The sequence below is a fragment of the Sciurus carolinensis genome, chromosome 4 (genome assembly GCF_902686445.1).
Source record: "Sciurus carolinensis chromosome 4, mSciCar1.2, whole genome shotgun sequence".
In the NCBI taxonomy this organism is placed as follows: Eukaryota; Metazoa; Chordata; class Mammalia; order Rodentia; family Sciuridae; genus Sciurus; species Sciurus carolinensis.
Window position 1 is genome coordinate 168,811,960 of NC_062216.1, and position 19,975 is coordinate 168,831,934.

Here is a 19,975-nt window from a genome sequence, read left to right on the forward strand (position 1 = left end):
ATGGGGTGGGGGTAGGCGACAGTATCATCAAGTGAAACAGCAGCAACAGAGCCTTCGGAGTGTACCAGCATCAGTGTACTGCTGGACGCCACAAACTCTTAAAAAAAAAAAAAAAAAAAATATATTATAATATAGATATATATATACTATATATATATATATATATATATATAATATGTATATTGTGTGTGTGTGTTGTCGATGGGCCCTCTCTATATATATTTATATGCAGTGCTGAGAATCGAAACCAGGGACTCATGCATGCCAGGCAAGCTCTCCACCACTGAGCCCCAGCTCCAGCCCCCAAACACTCTTCTTTAAAAAAAATAAGTATGTTTCTGGTTGCACATGGACACAGTGGCTTTATGTACTTTCAGGTGTGCCGAAAATCGAACCCAGTGCCTCGCACGGGCCAGGCTAGCGGTCTATCACTAAACTATAACTCCAGTCCTCTACAAACGCTCTGAAAGGCAGATCTTAGTGTGCCTTTTTCGGTTGGAAAAACCGCGGCGCAGAGAGGCTCACATTTCTTGCATACGAAAAGAAATGAAGAAACACTACGCTGCCGAAGACTCGGCTTCCTCCCGCGGCTCAGGTGTCAGAACCCGGGGGGCGGTGCCACGCGGAGGAAGTCCCTCCCTCCCCGCCTTCCGCTTCCGCTCCCGCACGTCCTGACCTCTCGCGGTTGTCGCTGGTTTGGGATGGCGGCGGGAGGCGACCATGGCGGGCCTGACAGCTACCGCTCCCCACTTGCTTCCCGCTACGCCAGCCCCGAGATGTGCTTCGGTTTAGCGACAGGTACAAATTCCGGACGTGGCGGCAACTCTGGCTGGGGCTGGCGGAGGCACAGCAGGTAATGCTCAGGACTGAGGGCGGGTTCCACTCCAGCACGTGCTGGGCGGGGTGCGGAGAGTGGGCTTGGCCAGTGAGCAAGGGTCCGGCTATTTTAAGTCCGAGTGTTTCGGTGTCCTGGGAACTTCGGGCCCACGAGGACAAGGGCAGGCGACCTCGGAGCCGCACCTGTTGCCTTCCGTTTTTAGTTCTGAGAGTTTCGATGCGCAGAAGAGACGAGGAGAAATGTATTGTGTCCTTTCGGGGAAAACTGCTGGGCCATTCCTGCTGAAGTACACCCACTAACCACGCTCTCTGAGAGCTCATTGCGGTCATAAAGACCCGCAAGCTTGGTTGGAGGTGCCTGCTCGTTGCACAGGAGGAAAAACCAAACCTGGAAAGCGTCTGGTCTGCAGCAGGCCACCCAGCTCTTAAGAGCAGAGCTGGGATTTGAACCTGGGTTAAGTCCCCAGCCTGAGCTGAGCGTTTAAGCCATCTCGTCCTTCCCAGTGCTTGCTAAGTTAGCGACAGCACTAGAATCCGTGTTTTCTAGGTCACTCTTTTCAGTTCACTGGGCTCCGTTTCGCCTCTGAGAAGGGAGGATACGGGTACGGGTTTATTAGATGGGATTTATGGTTTCTTTTTTCCAGGCAGCTTGTACAGCTACTCAAACCGCGCATTTCAGAAATAGCTCCAGAGGGGCCTTCCCCACAGGAGGTGAAGTGAAACTGAAGGTGACCCAGAGAACTGTAATGTTTCATCTCAGGTTTCACAAGCACAGTGATAGTGTCTGGAATAGGGCAAAGTGAAAAACGGAAACAGTCTGGTTAGTGCTGAGGACCCTAGTACCTGGAACTCCACAGACAGGAAACTGATCGTATTTTGCCTGCCCAGCCTCCCATAACTGTGCTTTAAAACATCAATGATATAGTTCTAACAGAAATGTAGTGCCTTCTGTGTCCTAACCACTGCTCAAATTTGTGTTTTCTTTCCTCTGTAAAAACCCGAAATAAGACTACATTTAGTAGCTCATTAGGCCGCAAAACAGCCTTGTAGGGGAGGTATTACTGTAGCCAATTCATGTCTGAGGGAATACAGCATTGTGAGATTAATAAACTATTGGCTCAGATAACAGTAGGACCTTAATAAGAAGTTGTGCTTTGTGATTATACTGGTATACACTCTTCTATTTTGTTTGGTATTCCAGTCTGTAGATGAGGTTGGTAGCAGTCTTTTTGAGCTAGTAAGTGGTTTCAGGCTGAAAAGTTGTCTCTCTGGTCTACACGTTGCCTCAGTGTGTATAGTTTTTGTTTTGTTTTGTTTTGTTCTGGTGCTGGGGACTGAACCCAGAGCTTTGTGCACGCAAGGCAAGCACTCTACCAATTGAGCTACATCCCCAGCCCGTGTATAGTTGTTGATCTGAATTATTTGTTAAGAGTGATTAAATTAGCAGCATAAATTACATTGTTCTTAAGTGGGTGAGGAAAAACCACTAAGGAAACCACTGGGAATAAGGAGACTATGAGGAATGCAGAAAAGTAGCAGTAGAGAAGAAGTACAAATTTTGAGAAGATAAAATTGCTATTTTTAAATGTCTGAAAAAAGGGGAAAAATACCCTTGGGAAGACGAAGCATATGGCCAGTTTGTGTCTCCAGCCCTGCTTTGCTTTAAGAGGAACCCTGAGGTGTCCAAATCTAATGAACACATAGGTCCCAGGCAGCTCTGCCACATATGATCACTGAACTCCTGAAATGTGGCTAAGACCTGAATTCTTTTTGGTACTAGGGATTGAGTCCAGGGGTGCTCTACCATTGAGCTACATCCAAAGCCCTTTTTTTCCTAATTCCACAGGGTCTCACTGAGTTGCCTTAGCACCTCACCATTGCTGAGGCTGGCTTTGAACTTGAGATCATCCTGCCTCAGCCTCTGGAGCTGCTGGGATTACAGGCATGCACCACTACACCTGGTGGGCCTTGTAAATTTCAAGTGAGATTTGTAATTTTCACCACTGTATGTGTGAAATTTTCATCACTTTGAACCCAGGGTCCTGAGCAGTTGGGCTACCATCTATGCTTTCCTCCCCCAACCCCCAGGGGGATTCTTAAACTATCATTTTTATTGTGTGTTGTGTGTGTTTAGGTGGTGGTGGACCTTTATTTATCTATTATTATAAGCAGTGCTGAGACTCGATCGCAGCTTCACACATGCTAGGCAAGTGCTCTACCACTGCAGCCCAACTCTAGCCCTGCCCCCTGCTTTTTTGCAGCCTAATTTTTCCAGTGAGGATGAATGTAAGATGTGATTGTGTTTGTTTTCTCATGCTGTCACCTGGAATTGCTTTCAGCTGTACTGATTGTTATACATAATTTGTTGGCAAAGTTACAGAATGCTTAATTTTGGTTTCTCTGAGTTAATCAATCTAGGTTAAGTGTAATTGTACCACTCTTCCGGCTTCATACCTGACAACCCTAAGGATTAAACAAAAATAAAACAGAGCTCTGCTTGAGGGGGGTATGGTGTTGCACTCCTCTACTTCCAGCATTTGGGATCCTTTGAGCCTAGGAGTTTAATACCAGCTGGGCAACATAGTGAGAGCCTGTCTTTAAAAAAAAAAAAAAAAAAAAAGAAAAAGTCAAAATCAAATCAAAAAAACACACAAAGCTCTCCTCTCATAGTGTATACATATATTCTAGAGTGGAAAGACAGACTATAAGCATGTAAAAATGTCATATGGTGATAACTGTTCAAAATAAACCGGCTAAAGGAACAGAGTATATACAAGGGTGTTTTTACAGTAAAGTCAAGGGAAGACCTCTGATCTGAGTAAATGACAGTTGAGTCCAGAGACTGGCACATATTAGGCAGGAAGCCAAGAAGAGGTGTAGGACAGAGGGAATAGTCAAGATCATGATTGTTTTATATGTGGCTTTTAGTTAGGATATAATTTACCATGATTCATTGAGAAAGTTCTTCCATACAGTACTCCCTCCCTACTCCCTTTTCCCCCAGGATACTTTTGGATTGGTTGTCCCAGGATTTTAATTTGAGAGTTGGGTGGTAGGTCATAAATGCTAATATTTTTTTTCCCAACGTCACTTCAAGTAATTGTGACACTGAGGTTGTTTGACTTTATTTTGCCTGTTCTGCAGACATTAGGTTTGCCTATAACAGATGAACAAATCCAGAGATGAAATCAAACTTGGACAACATCGACTTCAAGATGGCAGCTGAAGAAGAAAACATTTGCGGCATGATGTATGGCTCATGTGCATACGTTTGGGCTACTGTTGTCCAAAAGCTGCAGGCATTATTCACCTGGGTGCCACCTCCTGCTATGTTGGAGACAACACAGTAAGAGTCCATGTTGTTTATTCTTCAGACTTAATCTTTATAATGCATGTATAAATTTCATTTTAATTTTCCAAAGGGTTCTTCTTTCTTCATAAATTTGCTTTGGCTTTAGAAAAGAAAGGATTATAAGTTTTAAGTGAAAACCTTTAACTAGCAAAGCCATCTTATTGTTAAACATGGAGAGTAACAGCAAGTATTTTCCTGAGAGTTGCATGGTGCCAGTACCCTGTTCTGACCACTGTATAGGTATCACTTTATGTACGCTTCACCAACCACCATAAGAGATGGATACTATTATTTCCATTTTTAGACAACTTTACTGAGTGTTAAAACACAGTGAAGTTTACCATTTTAAATGTACAGTGAGTTTTAATAATAAAATGCTTGTTCAGCCTTAGTATCACACTCTAGTTTTTGAGTCCATCCCTCATATCCAAGTATTTCTCTTCTGCCAGTTTTGCATTCAGTCCCCCCATTCCTGCCTGCCATCCCAGACAACCACTGACCTGCTTCTATTTCCGTTTAGTCGACTTTTTTGCCTCTGTGACTAAACATCCAACAGCACAGTTATAGAGAAGGAAAAGTTTATTTGGGGGCTGATGGTTTCAGAGGTCTCAGTCCATGGACCGCAAGCTCTATTCCTTGGGGCTCAAGGTGAGGCAGAACATTATGGTGGAACAGTGTGACTGAGGGAAGCAGCTCACATGATGATCTGGAAGCAGAGAGAGCTCCACTTGCCAAACACAAATATATACCCCAAAGCCAAGGCCCAATGCCCCACCTCCTCTGGCCACACCCTGTATGCCTTCAATTTCCACTCAATCACATTAGTGATTAATTCACTGACTGAGTTAAGGCTTTCATAACCCAATCATTTCTCTTCTAAGCCTTTTTGCATTTTTTTCCACATATGAGCTTTTGGGGGACACCTCACATCCAAACCATAACAGTCTCTATAGTTTTACCCATTACAGAGATTTCATATAAATGAAATTGTCCCTATAGCAAAAAATAAAAAGGACTGGGGATATAGCTCAGTAGTACACTACTCCTGGGTTTTATTCTTAGAAACAAAAAAATATGGGCTGGATGGTGTAGTTCAATGATGGAGCATTGTCTGGCATCACGAGGCCCTAGGTTTGATCTCCAGCATCACCCCCCCCTCCCCAAAAAAAAAAACAAGAAATTTGAGGAATAAGCCAGTAACTTAAATTGCTTTCAATACTTTTGCTGGAAAGCAAACCCAGAGCCTCACACATGTAAGCAAGTGCTCTACCACTAAGTTATATCCATCCCACTTATGGGCATTATGTGTAATTGGTCAGATGATAGGAAAACAGTCTTCTTGGAAAATCCTTTTAAAAGGTGCTCAGTGTAGGGCTGGGATGCAGCCCAGTCAAGGCTTTGAATTTAGGTCCCTGGTACCCACAAACAAAAAAATACCCCATATGTAGTTGGTCTCAGCAGTTATTGTCATGTATAGGCATATGTTGGAGTTGCCTGAAATACATCTCTAATCTCCCTCAAGAGCAGCATTAGGTTACCCAAACCTTGATATTCTGGGTTATGTCTTTGCTTGTTAGAAACTATAGGTGAGAAAAAAGGAGGATAAAAGTAATAGAATGGGACCGTATGAGAGTTCTGAGAGCCTTGGCACTCCTCTGAATAAATACAAATACATCACCTGCACATTTTTTTGTCATTTTAGACACCACATAAATTGAGCTTTATGAGTGTAAAAGTTTTGTTACAGTGGATCCCAGGAGGTACTACTCCGTAAGTTGCTGTGCTTTTGAAACGGTACTCTGAAAAGACACACCTTTATTAGCATCTTCTGGCATATACAGTGGGTTGCTAAAACTATTGTAGCTGCTAGCTCAGAAACCCAGCTGTGATGGCCAGAAAGTGTTAGGCAGTAATACTGTTTGACAAAGCAAATTATTAATGTGAGACTATTGTATTTTCCTTTACAGGACCTGATTATTCTTAGAAATGCTTTTGACCTGATTTTGCCCAAAGGTAAGAGATGGGCAGATGTTTCCTGCCAGCTCTCAATTTCCCTCTGATAAGAGATGAGCTTACAAATCAACATAATACCAATCTCATTATCATTTTCTCAGTTGAATGTTCCCATATTGAATGTGTAGAGCTAATTATCACTTGAGTTAAACACTGTAAGTGAATACTTTTTAAAGCATAGACTTTTAAATGAAGGAAATAATGAGAGGCATGTTGTTGATATGTGGGTAAGGATCATTTTTATTCTGTTTTTCTACAATGGACAAAACCGTTTGTGACTTTTTTAGGTAGATGTTTTGTTTTTTGTCTTATTTTGTTGTTTTGGGGTTTTTTAAGTGTTGGGGACCAGGCCCTGGCACATGCTAGGCAAGTGCTATACTCCTGAGCTATATCCCTGACTCTTCTTTTTTTTTTTTTTTTTTCACATAAGGGAGTTTATTAAGCAAACAGAGGTCTCCCTGCAGGGTAAGAGAGAAAATGAGAGGAAAAGAAAGGGAAAGAGAAAGGGCACACACTAGAGAGAGTGTGAAAGCCAGGAGGATAGAGAAAGTGAGGATCGGAGAAGGATACTTGCAAGCTGACTGCTGAACAAATAGCTAGCTAGGATGTTCACAGATTGACAAGTGGTTGGGAGGCGGGGAAAATGTCTGCAACGGAAAGGGTAGGGGAGCAGCTTTATACATTACATTCCCACGTTTCTGTTTTTATAAGAAAATCTTTTGCTCTCCAGTTCTTTCCGAAGACTTCTCTCTCCTTTCTGCCTACGTGACTGGGGTCTGGTTTTGCAGGTGAGATGTAAAAAGTCCATTTTCCTTCCAGATTTCCAGAGGCAGATGGTTTTCATGGACTTCATTTCCTCAATTTGACTGATCCCCCATCTCTACACTAACTGCCTGTCCCAATTTGGCTTCATTCACCCCTCTAATTTTAGGAACTCCTTTGCTGTAGGGAAAGGGGGTCGATGACCACTAGCCTGACTTCTTCGAGCTGGAAGGGCAGCGTGGGACAAGCAGTTTGGAGTTCCCTTTTTAGAAATCAGGTCAATTGAGGGTCCAGGTAGAAGTCCAGTTGGGGAAGAGCGAGGTTGTAAAGGCATCTGGGGATGGGTGCTTCAATTTGAAGTCTGGTGATGAATGCAGAGCAGAGCGTCCAGGCAGAATGGAAGGTGGGGCTGTGTCCAGGGGGCACTGGGGCTTAGATGGGGTTCCACTAGCTTAAGAGACAGCAGAAGATCCCGTCCCAAGTCAAGGCACCAATGTAAGGAATCCCATGGAAACCACGCCGGACATGGGAAATCACATAAGGGAGTTTATCAAGCAAACGGAGTGTCTCCCTGCAGGGTAAGAGAGAAAATAGAAGAAAAGAAAGGGAAAGAGAAAGGGCACACATTAGAGAGAGTGTGAAAGCCAGGAGGATAGAGAAAGTGAGGAGGAGAGACAGAAGAAGAATCTCTTCTTATTTTTTATTTTATTTTGAGATGGGGATCTCACTAAGTTGCCCAAACTGACCTGGAGTTTATAATTCTCCTGCCTCAGCCTCCTAAGTCACTGAAATTACAAGCATGCACTGCCACACCTGGCTTTAACTCAGGTTTTTGTTATTTGCAGTACTGGGAATTGAAACCAAGGGCTCTTACCACTGAGTTTCATCCCCAGCCTTTTATTCTTTATTTTGAGACAGTCTTACTAAGGCCTAGGTGGGGCCTTAAAGTTATAATTCTCCTGCTTTGGCCTCCTGAGTAGCTGGGGTTATAGGCATGCAACCACTGTGCCTGGCTTAACTTAGTTTTTGATTGTTGATTGTTATGATCACTGATCAGGGCACTTTAGGTTATAAAAATGAAAAGGTATGGATGCTGACTTTCATGAACTGGGCATCTAATTTTGCGTAAAATCGTCTAAAAGTTTAGTTCTTAATTATGTAGTGAACTCAGTGTGAATTCACCTTCTTTCCCCCACATGCTCTCTTTTGTAGCTTGCCAGAGTGATTTCTCGGCTTGCCTGTTTTGCTAAGGAACATGCCGATCTACCCACCTTAGGTTTCACACATTTCCAGTAAGTGACAAGATTGCTTCTTGGGAATTGGATTTCAGTTAAAAAGGGAAACTTTGGATTTGCCTATTCTAGACATTTCATATAAGTGAATCATTATGATATGTGACTTTTTGTTACCAGTGTCTTTCATTTAGCTTAACAGTTTCAGTTTTCATCCATGTTGTAGCATGTGTCAGAACTTCATTTCTTTTGTGGCCAAATAACATTGCCTTGTATAGATAGACCACATTTTGTTTATCCATTTATCAGTTAATGGGTATTGATTTGTTTCCACCTTGTGGCTTTATGAATAATGTTGCTGTGAATAAGTCTATGAAATTAATTTGTTTGCTTTATACCAATAATCAGGAGTTAACAAGGATAAATACCATGATATTAACTTGGGGATACTGTGGCTTGTGAGAAGCCTACTATAGACCTTAATAGTTCTGTGCCTTGATGTCACTAGCTGTCGGTATCCTTTGAAATTCCACTTGGGGTGGGCTAGGATCTCTATTAGAAATTGGACATATTGCAGCATATTCATAATTATATTTTATGTTCAGAAACAAACCATCAGTACATTGATTTACACTTCAGAAATAAAGTCATTAGTTGTTATGTTAGAGTCCTTTCTCTATAGCAATACTTGCCTCCCTAAAAAGGCTGTCTTTTACTACCAATCCAAAATAGCCTTCTCCAGTGTCATTCTCTCTTTTAGGGCCTGGGGTGTGAGGTGGATACTGAGGATTGAGCTCAGAGGTGCTCTATCACTAAGCGCATCCTTTTTTATTTGAGACAGGTCTTGCTAAATTGCCCTGGGCTGGCCTTAAACTTGGTGATCCTGCTCTCAGCTTCCTGAGTAGCTGGGATTTTAGGCATGCTGCCTGACTTTATTCTGCTAATTTGTTCCTCCCTGTGCCTGCCTGAAATGGTCTCAAGCTTCCACTGGGAACTTGGGACTACAGGAATGTCCCTTATTACCTTGGTGAAATGTTTCCCTTAGTGTTACATAGCTCTGCATTTCACTTCCCCCCGTTTATAGCACAGCTGAGACCTGGGGCTACTCACAGTCATGAGGAAGTAAGCTGCTCCTCACTCTGGCCCTGGTACGCATAGTCCAGTGTACCTAGTTTCAATCAGAAGTGGCCTGAGGAGTGTAGAACTTTGAGGCTGTGAATTTTGCCTGTAAATCAGCTGTCCTCAAAGTTCTAATGTGTCCTGCTGCCTGGTCCAGCTTCCCTCCTAGATATTTACAGTGACTCTCTGGAAACAAAAATGACTCCAGCAAGTTGAAATTCATGTACAGGGACTGGTTTTTTCCCTTACTAAGCAAGAGGAATTTTTTCTGTTATTTTGGGAAACTTTCGGTATTGCAGACTAGACACTAGACAAAGTCTAGTGTTCTTCCTGGCTCTGACAGCTGGAAGGGAACTGCCCAGATTCATTTCCTCAGAAAAGGGCCACCTGGAAATGACTGGGATGGAAATACACTGGGCTTCTTTGAAGCCATATACTAATGGCAGTATAACTGGAGGCTGTCATGGGCCCTCAGGATCCTCCTTAAGTATTTGCTCAAACTTTCAGCTCTTGTTTTGTCTTCGTTGCTTTTTTCAACTCTTACTTTTGGTCATCCAGCTTCCAAGAGGTAATGGCTGTTGGGCATTGTGGTGCACACCTCTAACAACTTGGAGGCTGAGGCAAGAAGATTCCAAGTTTGAGGCTAGCCTCAGCAATTAGTGAGACCCTGTCTCAGAAAAAAGGGCTGGGAATGTGACTCAGTGTAAAGTGCCCTTGTGATCAATCCCTACTACCAAATAAAAGAGATAATGACTTATTAGAATAAAAACGAAGCCTTGTTAAGGTAGACCTTGGTATAAGACCTTTCTGTGTTCTCTTTGGGTTGTTTTCAGGCCTGCTCAGCTAACCACCGTTGGAAAACGTTGCTGTCTTTGGATTCAAGATCTTTGCATGGATCTCCACAACTGGAAGCGTGTCCGTGATGACCTGCGCTTTCGTGGAGTAAAGGGCACCACTGGCACTCAGGCTAGCTTCTTGCAGCTCTTTGAGGGAGATCACCAAAAGGTATTCTGAAAGTTACCTGAGAAATGCATAACTTGTTGGTGGCAGCCCAAGAAATAAGGCTAGCCTCCAGGATGGATAGAGATTGATCCCAGAATGGTCTGCAAGGAAATCCAAAGGCCAAGGAAGGATGGATTGTTGATGTGCACTCACACTGAACGCCTGGGTTTCTATTGGGATATGTCTTTTCTCTCTAAGGTGGAGCAGCTGGACAAGATGGTGACAGAAAAGGCAGGGTTTAAGAGGTAGGTACATGAGAAAAGTGGTGGCCTCCCAGTTAAATTGGTAACAGGCCTGTATTTATTGTACTTCTGAATTTGATAGTTACTTTTTGGCCTTTTTTTCCTTAGTTCTGCCCATTTCCTTCAATCTCTGACCTGAGTTTTATTTTCTTTTGACCTGGATTTTTTTTTTTTTTCTTTTTTCTTTGTAGTATTAAGAAACAAACTTGAGGCCACATTCATTCTGGCATGTGCTCTACTGCTGAGCTATACCCCCTGTTTCTGAATTCTCTTTCTTATAATTTATAAGAAAAAGGAAATTATTTCTGACTTCTTTAGAATACCCTTATCCAATTTGGTACTTTGGTTTATTTCAGGGGTTAGTCTAAAACCTGACCATTTCCATTGTGGTCTAGTAGGCTTCATGGCTGCTTCTGCCAGACATTTCCTTCACACTCCACATGTGCACACTGGGTCACATTCTTAATGGAGTCAGTCCTAAGGACTAGTGAAAAGGGTGAAATAACAGTTGGTTTGAGGAGCAATTTACCAGTTAGGTCCTCTGGGCTCAGTGTGGCCTAGTTGTCTGCTTTTGTCAGAGAGTCATGCTTTGCCATTTTAACATAAATCTCTTTTCTGTTATATCTAGGGCATTTATCATCACAGGGCAGACGTACACACGAAAAGTAGACATCGAGGTGCTGTCTGTGCTCTCTGGCTTGGGGGCATCAGTGCACAAGGTGAGAGTAGCAGTTTATGGAGACAGGAAATGGGAGCGTCGGACACCACAGCACTCTGAGTCAGCTTCAGACTTTGACCCAATCCTGCCTTTCAATTATATAATTATATTATATCCTGCCTTTTAATAATTTGGGACCTATAAATGAAGCCCTTAAATTAAGGTATGTCAAAGGGAAAGAGTAACATCCACATTATCTTCAAAGTTTCTCAAACACTGGACATGGAGGCACATTCCTTTAATTCCACCTACTCAGGAGGCTGAGGCAGGAGGATTGCAAATTCAAGGCAAGACTTAGTAACTTAGTAAGACCTAATATCAAAAAATAAAAGGACCAGGGATGTAGCTCAGTGATAGGGCATCCCTGGGTTCAATACCCAGTACCATAAAAAATAAAAAGCAGTTATCCCAAGGATTTTAAAATGTCCATATGTTAAGATTAATCTTGCCATTGTCATTCCATGTTGTCTTAAGTAGTGCTTCACAACCAGCATTCCCTGCTCCTTGAACTTGTCATTCCAACTCTTGAGGAATGAAGAGAAGCCTGAGTGAGATGCTCCCAGGAGCTCTTGGGTACGGCATGCTGGTGTTCAGTTCAGCATTGGCACATGTAAAGAGTTTGCTTCCTGGGCTGGGGAGATAGCTCAGTTGGTAGAGTGCTTGTCTCGCAAGCACAAGGCCCTGGGTTCAATCCCCAGCACTGCAAAAAAAAAAAAAAAAAGAGAGCTCGCTTCCTTGCCAGCCTCATCCCATCTCCCAAGCACTCTGTGTACCAAATGTGTAAAGTGATACCTGTTCCTCTGCTTCCTCCAGATTTGCACCGATATACGCCTCCTGGCAAATCTCAAGGAGATGGAGGAGCCCTTTGAAAAACAGCAGATTGGTGAGTGTTAGGTGGAGACCTGGGAGTATCACACTGCAGCTGGAGAGGCATGTTTGCACATCCTGTCCCCTGAAGTCTTTCTACTTTTGCATCTTGTCCTCTTACATGGGCAGGCTCAAGTGCAATGCCATACAAGCGGAACCCCATGCGCTCAGAACGTTGTTGCAGCCTTGCCCGTCACCTGATGACCCTTGTCATGGATCCACTGCAGACAGCTTCTGTGCAGTGGTTTGAACGCACACTGGATGATAGTGCCAACCGGTCAGTGAGGGGGAACGTTACAGCGTGTTGTGAATAGGACAAAAGAATGGGCCTGGAAACAAGAATATATTTGAGTTGCGCAAAAATAGCTACTCAGGAGACTGAGGCAGGAAGATCACAAGTTCAAGGCCAGACTGGGCAATTTAGGGAGGCCTATCTCAAAAGAAAAAATCAGTTAGAAAGACTTGGGGTATAGCTCAATGGTAGAACACTTGCCTAGCATGTATGAGGCTCTGGGTTTAATCCCTGATACCAAAAAATAAACTAAAAAGGACATATTGAGCACCTCTGAGATCTGGTAGGGAGGGCTAAGGGTGTAGCTCAGAGGTAAAGCATCACCTAACAAGGTTCTGTCATCCCCAGGACTGCAGTGAAGTAAAAAAACAACAATGTGAGCTGGGTGTGGTGGTGCACGCCTGTAGTACTGGCTACTCAGGAGGCTGAGGATTGCTTAGGAACAGCCTAGGCAACAGGTAGACCCTGTTTCAAAAACAAAAATAACAGTGTATACAAGGTACTTTTGAGCAAAGAGGAGGGAATAGTGTTGGCAGGATCAGGGAGAATTTCAAACTTTTTGGGGGCATTTTACCACTGAGCTACATCCCAGCCCCTGTCTCACCCAGTCCTGCCCCCTTATTCTTTAAGACAGGGTCTCGGGGCTGGGGGGATAGCTCAGTGGGTAGAGTGCTTGCCTTATAAGCACAAGGCCCTGGGTTTGATCCCCAGCACCCAAAAAAAAAAAAAAAAAAAAAAAAAAGACAGGGTCTCACTAAGTTGCTGAGACTGGCCTCAAACTTGCCATCCCTCTGCCTTAGCCACTTGGGTCACTGGGATTACAGGTATGCACCTCTGTACCTGGCTAGCTTCAAACATTTAAGATAAAAAGCACATATAAAGGCAAAAGGTGTGAGAAAGAGCACAAGTTACTAATAGCTGGGTGGCAGTGAGGGGTGAGGTCAAATGTGATAGGATACCAGGCAGAACAGGATTACAGGCAGTAGCCAGTTTATGGAGGGCCTCATAGGCCCTGAAAAGGAGTTTAGATACTACTCTGAAGGCAGATGGGTGTCAATCATGGTGTCTAGCACAGTGACACCCCCCCCCCCCCAGTTTGCCATAAGAAAGTATGAATTATTAGCAGGTAATGGTTAATGAGAAGTAGAATTTAAAATCACAAGCATATTTTTATTAGTCACATGAGGGGTCAGAAGGAATATGTGAATACCTATAAGGTACCACCATGAAGAGGTTTTCTACCTTCTACACATTCAAAGCAGATTCATAGTACTCATTTGTTTACATAATATTGGGATTTCTTGAGTGAAAAAGGGTGTTGTAGTTAAAACTCATGTAGCTCATGTGAACTCCCTTCAGAAGTCATCCCTTGGTGTCCGAAGGGATTATTTCCAGGACGTCCATAGAAACCCCAAATCTGCAGAAACTATAGTCCCTCCTCTAACATGGGGTAATATTTGCATGTAATCTATACAGACACTTTAGTTATTTATTTTTTAGTTACAGATGGACACAGTGTCTCTATTTTATTTATTTACGTGGTGCTGAAGATCAACCCAGTGCCCCACACGTGTGAGGCAAGTGCTTTCTCTACCACTGAACCACAATCCCAGCCTTATACAGATATTTTAAATCATCTCTAGATTACTTATAATACCTAATACAATATAAGTGCTATGTAAGTAGTTGTTATACTGTATTATTTAGGGAATAATGACAAGGAAAAATACATATGTTCGGTACTGATTCCTTTTTTTCCTCTTTTTTGTATTTTCCATCCAAGGTTGGCTGAATCCATGGGTGCTGAACACTTGGTTACAGAGGGCCAACTGTAGCTTTTAGCAGGGTGTGACCTAATCTAATTTACCTGCTAAGTCACCTTGGCAACAATTTTGAGAATCAGGTATAAGGGTGTAGATCCAATCAGAATAAGTTAGAAGGCTACTTTAAAATTCTGAACTCACATTGGAGCTGATGCCATGTAATTGGAAAGAAAGGAAGTGGATATAGAGTTGGAGGCAGCTGGTTTCAGTGGCACATTCCTGTAGTCCCAGCTACTCAGGAGACTGAGCAGAAGATTGTTGGACTTCACAGAGAGTTAGAGCCAAGCGGGTGCACATCTGAAATCCCAGCAGCTTGGGAGGCTGCAGCAGGAGGATCTCAAGTTTGAGGCCAGTCTCACCAATTAGTGAGACTCTTAGTAACTTAGACCCTGTCTTGAAACTAAAGAATAAAAAGGACTGGGGTTATAGTTCAGTGTTAGAGTGTCCCCGGGTTCAATCCCCAGTATCCAATACCCCCTGACTCTCACACCCCCGCCACCCCCCAAATAAAAGCAGACTGATTAGCCTTGATGTTTGGGGTTAATATAAAGAATTTGGTGACTGGGATGCTAGTAGCATGTACTGCAGGAGGAGCTGCAATGGAGACAGCAGGTTTGCAGTAGGGAGTGGGGCAACGAGGAAGCTGAAGCTAGTCAGGGTGTGAGGTACCCAGGGGTCAGCCAGGAGAATCTCAGATGAGGTCTGGCACTGGTGTGGGTGGGCTGGATGAGATGGGGTGGATTTGAGGGTCATGAGGACATGGGGTGGGGGAAGTCACAAGACTGATGAAGAAAACTGCCTGAAGAGTACATACAGCATGAGACTCAGTGGGCATCTCTTTGGGACATGCCCTATATATTGATGTTTGTCTACAGGATAACTAAATGGCTGTTTGCTTTGCAGACGCATCTGTTTGGCGGAGGCATTTCTCACTGCAGATACTATATTGAACACGCTACAAAACATTTCTGAAGGACTGGTGGTGTACCCCAAAGTAAGATGCCTGGATTAAAAGTATCGGGGGGTGGGTGTGGGAAGGAGTTCTCTAGAGTGTTTGGGGCACTATATTCTGGTCCCTAGGGAGTTTCTCCCACCTGGAGCTCATCCCTTTTTTCTGGTCCAAGGGATTGAACACAGGGGCACTTGACCACTGGGCCATATCCCCAGCCCTATTTTGTATTTTACTTAGAGACAGGATTTGAGTTGCTTAGGGCCTTGCTAAATTGCTGAGGTTGACTTTGAACTTGCAGTCCTCCTGCCTCAGCCTCCTGAGCTCCTGTGATTACAGACGTGTGCCACCACCACCTGGTGGAGCTCATCCTTGGGTCCTTGACATAAATGCTAGGGAACTACTTATGTGAAATTCATACATACATTCATACATTTATAGAACAAAGAAAGTGGTACTTCATACTACCTTAAACTATTTAGCAGCATAAATCAGCAGCTCTGGTGTGACTAGGCAGTTAGGTTGCCCTGGTATGCCTGTTTAAATATCTAACGCTGATAGATGCATTTCAGTCTTTGTGTGTGTGTGTGATACCAGGGATTGAACCTGGGGGGCATTTAACCACTGAGCCATGTCCCCAGCACATTTTACTTTTGATTTTGAGGCACAGTCTCACTGAGTTGGCTTAGGGCCTCACCAACTTGCTGAAGCTGGCTTTCAACTCGTTGATCCTTCTGCCTCAGCCTCCAGAACCCCTGGGATTATAGGTGTGTGTCATTGCGCCTGGTCTACATTTCAATCTTGTACTCAAGCTCTTGGAGTGGAATGCTGAAAATTAACAAAATTGAGGTTTTAGGAACTGTTCCTATGAAGCAGCTTCTGAAAAGTTCAATAGTCCTTTTTTAACAATGAAAGTAGCTGGATGTGGTAGTACATGCCTATAATCCCAGCTGCTCAGGAGTCTGAAGCAGGATATATTAAGTTCTAGTCTAGTCTGGGCAAGTGAGACCCTTTCTCAAAAATAAAAGAACTGGGGATGTAGTTCAGTAGTAGATCATTTCTGGGTTCATCCCCAGTATTGAAATCAGTCAATCTCTGGATTTGTTGGGGGGGTGGTTAAAAAAAAAAAAGTAAATAATACAGTTCAGAATAAAACAGCTCACTACCTTCTATCTGTAAGTAATGGTAGTTCATGCCTCTGCTTTGTATTTTACTTGATCTAGTTGGTATCTTGCTGGGTATATGACTTCTTGAGGTATCTGTCTTGCTCATTCTCCTTTTCTTTTCTTCTAGGTCATTGAACGGCGCATTAGGCAGGAGCTGCCTTTCATGGCTACAGAGAATATTATCATGGCCATGGTTAAAGCTGGGGGTAGCCGCCAGGTGTGTTGCCCCTCATGCTCATGGATAAATTGAGAGTCCTGTTGTCTTCCCCTGAAAGAAGAACTGATGAAGGAAGGCTTTTCTTTCATTACCTTCTGTCATAGTAATGGCATGGAACAGTGACCATAGTCATTCGTTTCTTCATTTGTCCATCATTCATTCCTCCCTTCCTTCCTTTTAAAAATTTTTTTGGTGTTAGGAATTGAACCCAGGGGCACATTATCACTGAGTTGTATCCCCAACCCTTTATTTATTTATATATATTTTTAGACAGGGTCTACGTCACTTAGAAACTTACTGAGTTTCTGAGGCTAACCTTGAACCTGTGCTTCTCCTGCTTCAGCCTCCCAAGTCACTGGGATTACAAGTGTGTGCCATCATTCCTGGCACAGTAACCATATTCTGCCATCTTTGGAGAGGGATGTGTTGTACTCAGTTTATTACAAATGAATATGGCTCAGTGGTATAGTGCTTGCCTGGCATATGTGAGGCCTTGGGTTCAATCCCCAGAACTATCAAAAAAAAAAAAGAGTCACTTGCCCAGAATGCTGGTGCATTCCTGTAATCCCAGTGGCTCAGGAGACTGAGATAGGAAATGGAAAGTTTGAGGTTGGCCTCTGCAACTTAGCAAGACCTGTCTTAAAACATTAAAAAAGACTGGGGATATAGCTCAGCTATAGAGCATCCCTAAGTTCAATCCCCAGTACCAAAAAAAAAGTGTGTGTGTTTGTGTGTGTGTGATCTCACTTAATCATTTGTAGAAAAACATCAACCCTAGTGAAGGAATTAGGTCTGAGTTCCCATAGGAAGTGAGCAGGAAGCAAGAGCAAAAGGTTCATGAGGTTTTGAGAAGAGGATCATCCACCTCAGGGTCTTCTAAGATGTGGTCAGAGTTGAGATGCATACAGTTGGAGTCAGACTAAGGGCACCATCTCAGCCTGTGGCAGTTTTGTTGGGAAGTGTCTAATGATTTTTCAAGTGTGTTCAAACACACTGTAATTAGTGAACTAATACTACCACATTCTGTCTCCCCCCCCCCCCCATAGGATTGCCATGAGAAAATCAGAGTGCTTTCCCAGCAAGCAGCTGCTGTTGTTAAGCAGGAAGGGGGTGACAATGACCTTATAGAACGTATCCAGTCTGATGCCTACTTCAGTCCCATTCACTCCCAGTTGGAGCATTTACTGGATCCTTCTTCTTTCACTGGTCGTGCCCCGCAGCAGGTAAGCATCTGTCAGAAGGCTGAGGAGTCTTCCTCTTTACCCTGCTGAATTGTAGAATAGAGGTTACTCTTGTTGGTGTTCTTTGAACTGGGAGGCTTATTAGAAAGAAATCAGAATAGGTTGCTGGCTAAAAATGTAAAGATTTGGCTGTTTTGAGTTGCCTTAAGTATCTCCCCGCTCTGGATTTCTTGGTATTCTGTTCACCTCACAGCAGTATTGTAAGGATTGAAGTGCTGAGCATAGTGCTTAGTGCAAGGTAGGTACTTAATGTTATGTCATTTTCTCTTAGCTTTTGGGAAAAGACTAGTCTTGTCTGTGGTAGACACAGACAAGGGGATGGAGAGGAGGTTCATTACTTGGCAGCTGGTCAGATGGGACTGGGCAGGAGGAGGGACCAAAATTACCATCATGGGCAGCTGGGTGGAAATGGTGAGACCAACAGAGGGAACACAGGGTGGGCTAGGCTGTGGGAAGGGTGGTCTGTGTGGACATTGTTGATTGAATTGCCTCTGACTAGTGAGAGATTTCTGATAGGCATTTGAGGAAAACAGATGCTCAGTGTTAGAGTAAAGCTTTATTAAATTAGGGCTCAGTGATATCAACTGATGTTGACATTTTATTTTGCATTTTTGCTTTCCTCTTTGGCAGGTACAGAGATTCTTAGAAGAGGAGGTATATCCCCTGTTAAAACCATATGAAAATGTGATGAATGTGAAAGCAGAATTATGTCTCTAGAGTTGGAAAAGAATTAAATGAAAAAATCATTGATGGTTCGTTAACTTTATTGCTGACACATGAAAATAATGTTACTGTAGTGCCTTGTATTACCTCAAGACTTGTTACCTTAAATTGATACAGTACTTTCTTCTTGCTTTCAGGGTTTTACATTGTACAACAAAGTGCACTGTAGTTAACTGTGTTTTGTTTTTTTTTTTTTTTTTTTTTTTTTTGCGGTGCTGGGGATCCAACCCAGGGCCTTGTCCATGCAGGGCAAGCACTCTACCAACTGAGCTATCTCCCCAGCCCAACTGTATGGTTTTTTTTGTTGCTGTGCTACTGGGATTGAACCTGGGACTCTACCACTGAGCTACATCCCTGGCCTTTTTTATTTTCAAACCGGGTGTTACTAAGTTACTGAGTCTGGCCTCAAACTTTTGACCTTCGGGCCTCTGCCTCCTGAGTTACTGGGATTACAGGTACACCATGTTGCCTGGCTGAAAAAACCTGTTTGTTACAGATTTGCGTATGACACAGACTAGGAGAATAACTAAGATTCCATCTAACAAGGATAAATTTAAATCAGCTTTAAACTCAGTATGAACCAGAGCTGAGAAGACAGTTTCAGGATGTGTTAGTGGTAGCACTGTCCAAAAACTGTTCCACACTCAGTATTTGTTCAGTTTGAACCTGGTCTAAGGGTAACCCGGAGCACCAACACCCAAAGAAGACTGTTGTAAAGTGAAAGAGGGCTCTTCTGTCCTATACAGGAGAAAACACATCAACAATTCTGATATTGTGTAGAGGAGGAGCAGCTTGATTATCTTTTGTCACAAAGAGTTAAAACTGAGATCAGACAAGTATCTTCTCTTTTTTTTTTGTTACCAGGGATTGAACCCAGGGACATTTAAACACTGAGCCACATCCACAGTCCCCCCCCCCCACCCCCCACATACACCTTTGAAATAGGGTCACTACGTTGCTTAGGGCCTTGCTGAGTTGCTAAGTCTGGTTTTGAACTTGAGATCCTGCTGCCTCAGCCTCCCAAGCTGCTGGAATTACAGGTGTGTGCCATTGCCTGGCTCAGTGCCCACTATTAAAGGTCTGAGACAGGTTTGGACCCAGATACCGGAGTGCTTAAGAGTGAGACTTACACCCCCCCAACACTGCTCCAGCTCAGGCAAAATGTTGTGAGGGAGGAGAGAGTGACTAACCTCCAGTTGTATCTCATTGAAAGTAGCCAGAAATGAAGAGTTCCATCTGTTGGAAAAGGAACAACAGAGGCAATCCATTCAACCTGAGTCTAAATACTGATTGCTACAGCAAGCAGGCATGGATTACATAAAGCAGGCACACTCAGCTCTAATCCTCGTGCACAAACCTTGGAAGTTTGAAACTACTCAGTCTAATACAAGGAAATTAGTTTGAGCTCTGATGAAGCATT

At 43.4% G+C, this 19,975-nt stretch overlaps 1 protein-coding gene across 1 annotated transcript; it reads left to right on the forward strand.

Moving 5' to 3' along the window:
- The first annotated feature begins 701 nt into the window (after positions 1-701).
- Adsl (adenylosuccinate lyase) lies at positions 702-18,580 on the forward strand. Its single transcript, XM_047550636.1, is given in 16 exon segments — positions 702-783; positions 786-853; positions 3,982-4,012; positions 4,015-4,065; positions 4,068-4,183; positions 6,157-6,219; positions 8,177-8,256; positions 10,149-10,320; positions 10,516-10,562; positions 11,188-11,278; positions 12,091-12,160; positions 12,274-12,421; positions 15,163-15,253; positions 16,502-16,591; positions 17,638-17,814; positions 18,463-18,580. Coding segments are annotated over 16 exon segments (1,464 nt in total). The 3' UTR covers positions 18,550-18,580.
- Positions 18,581-19,975: the final 1,395 nt, after the last annotated feature.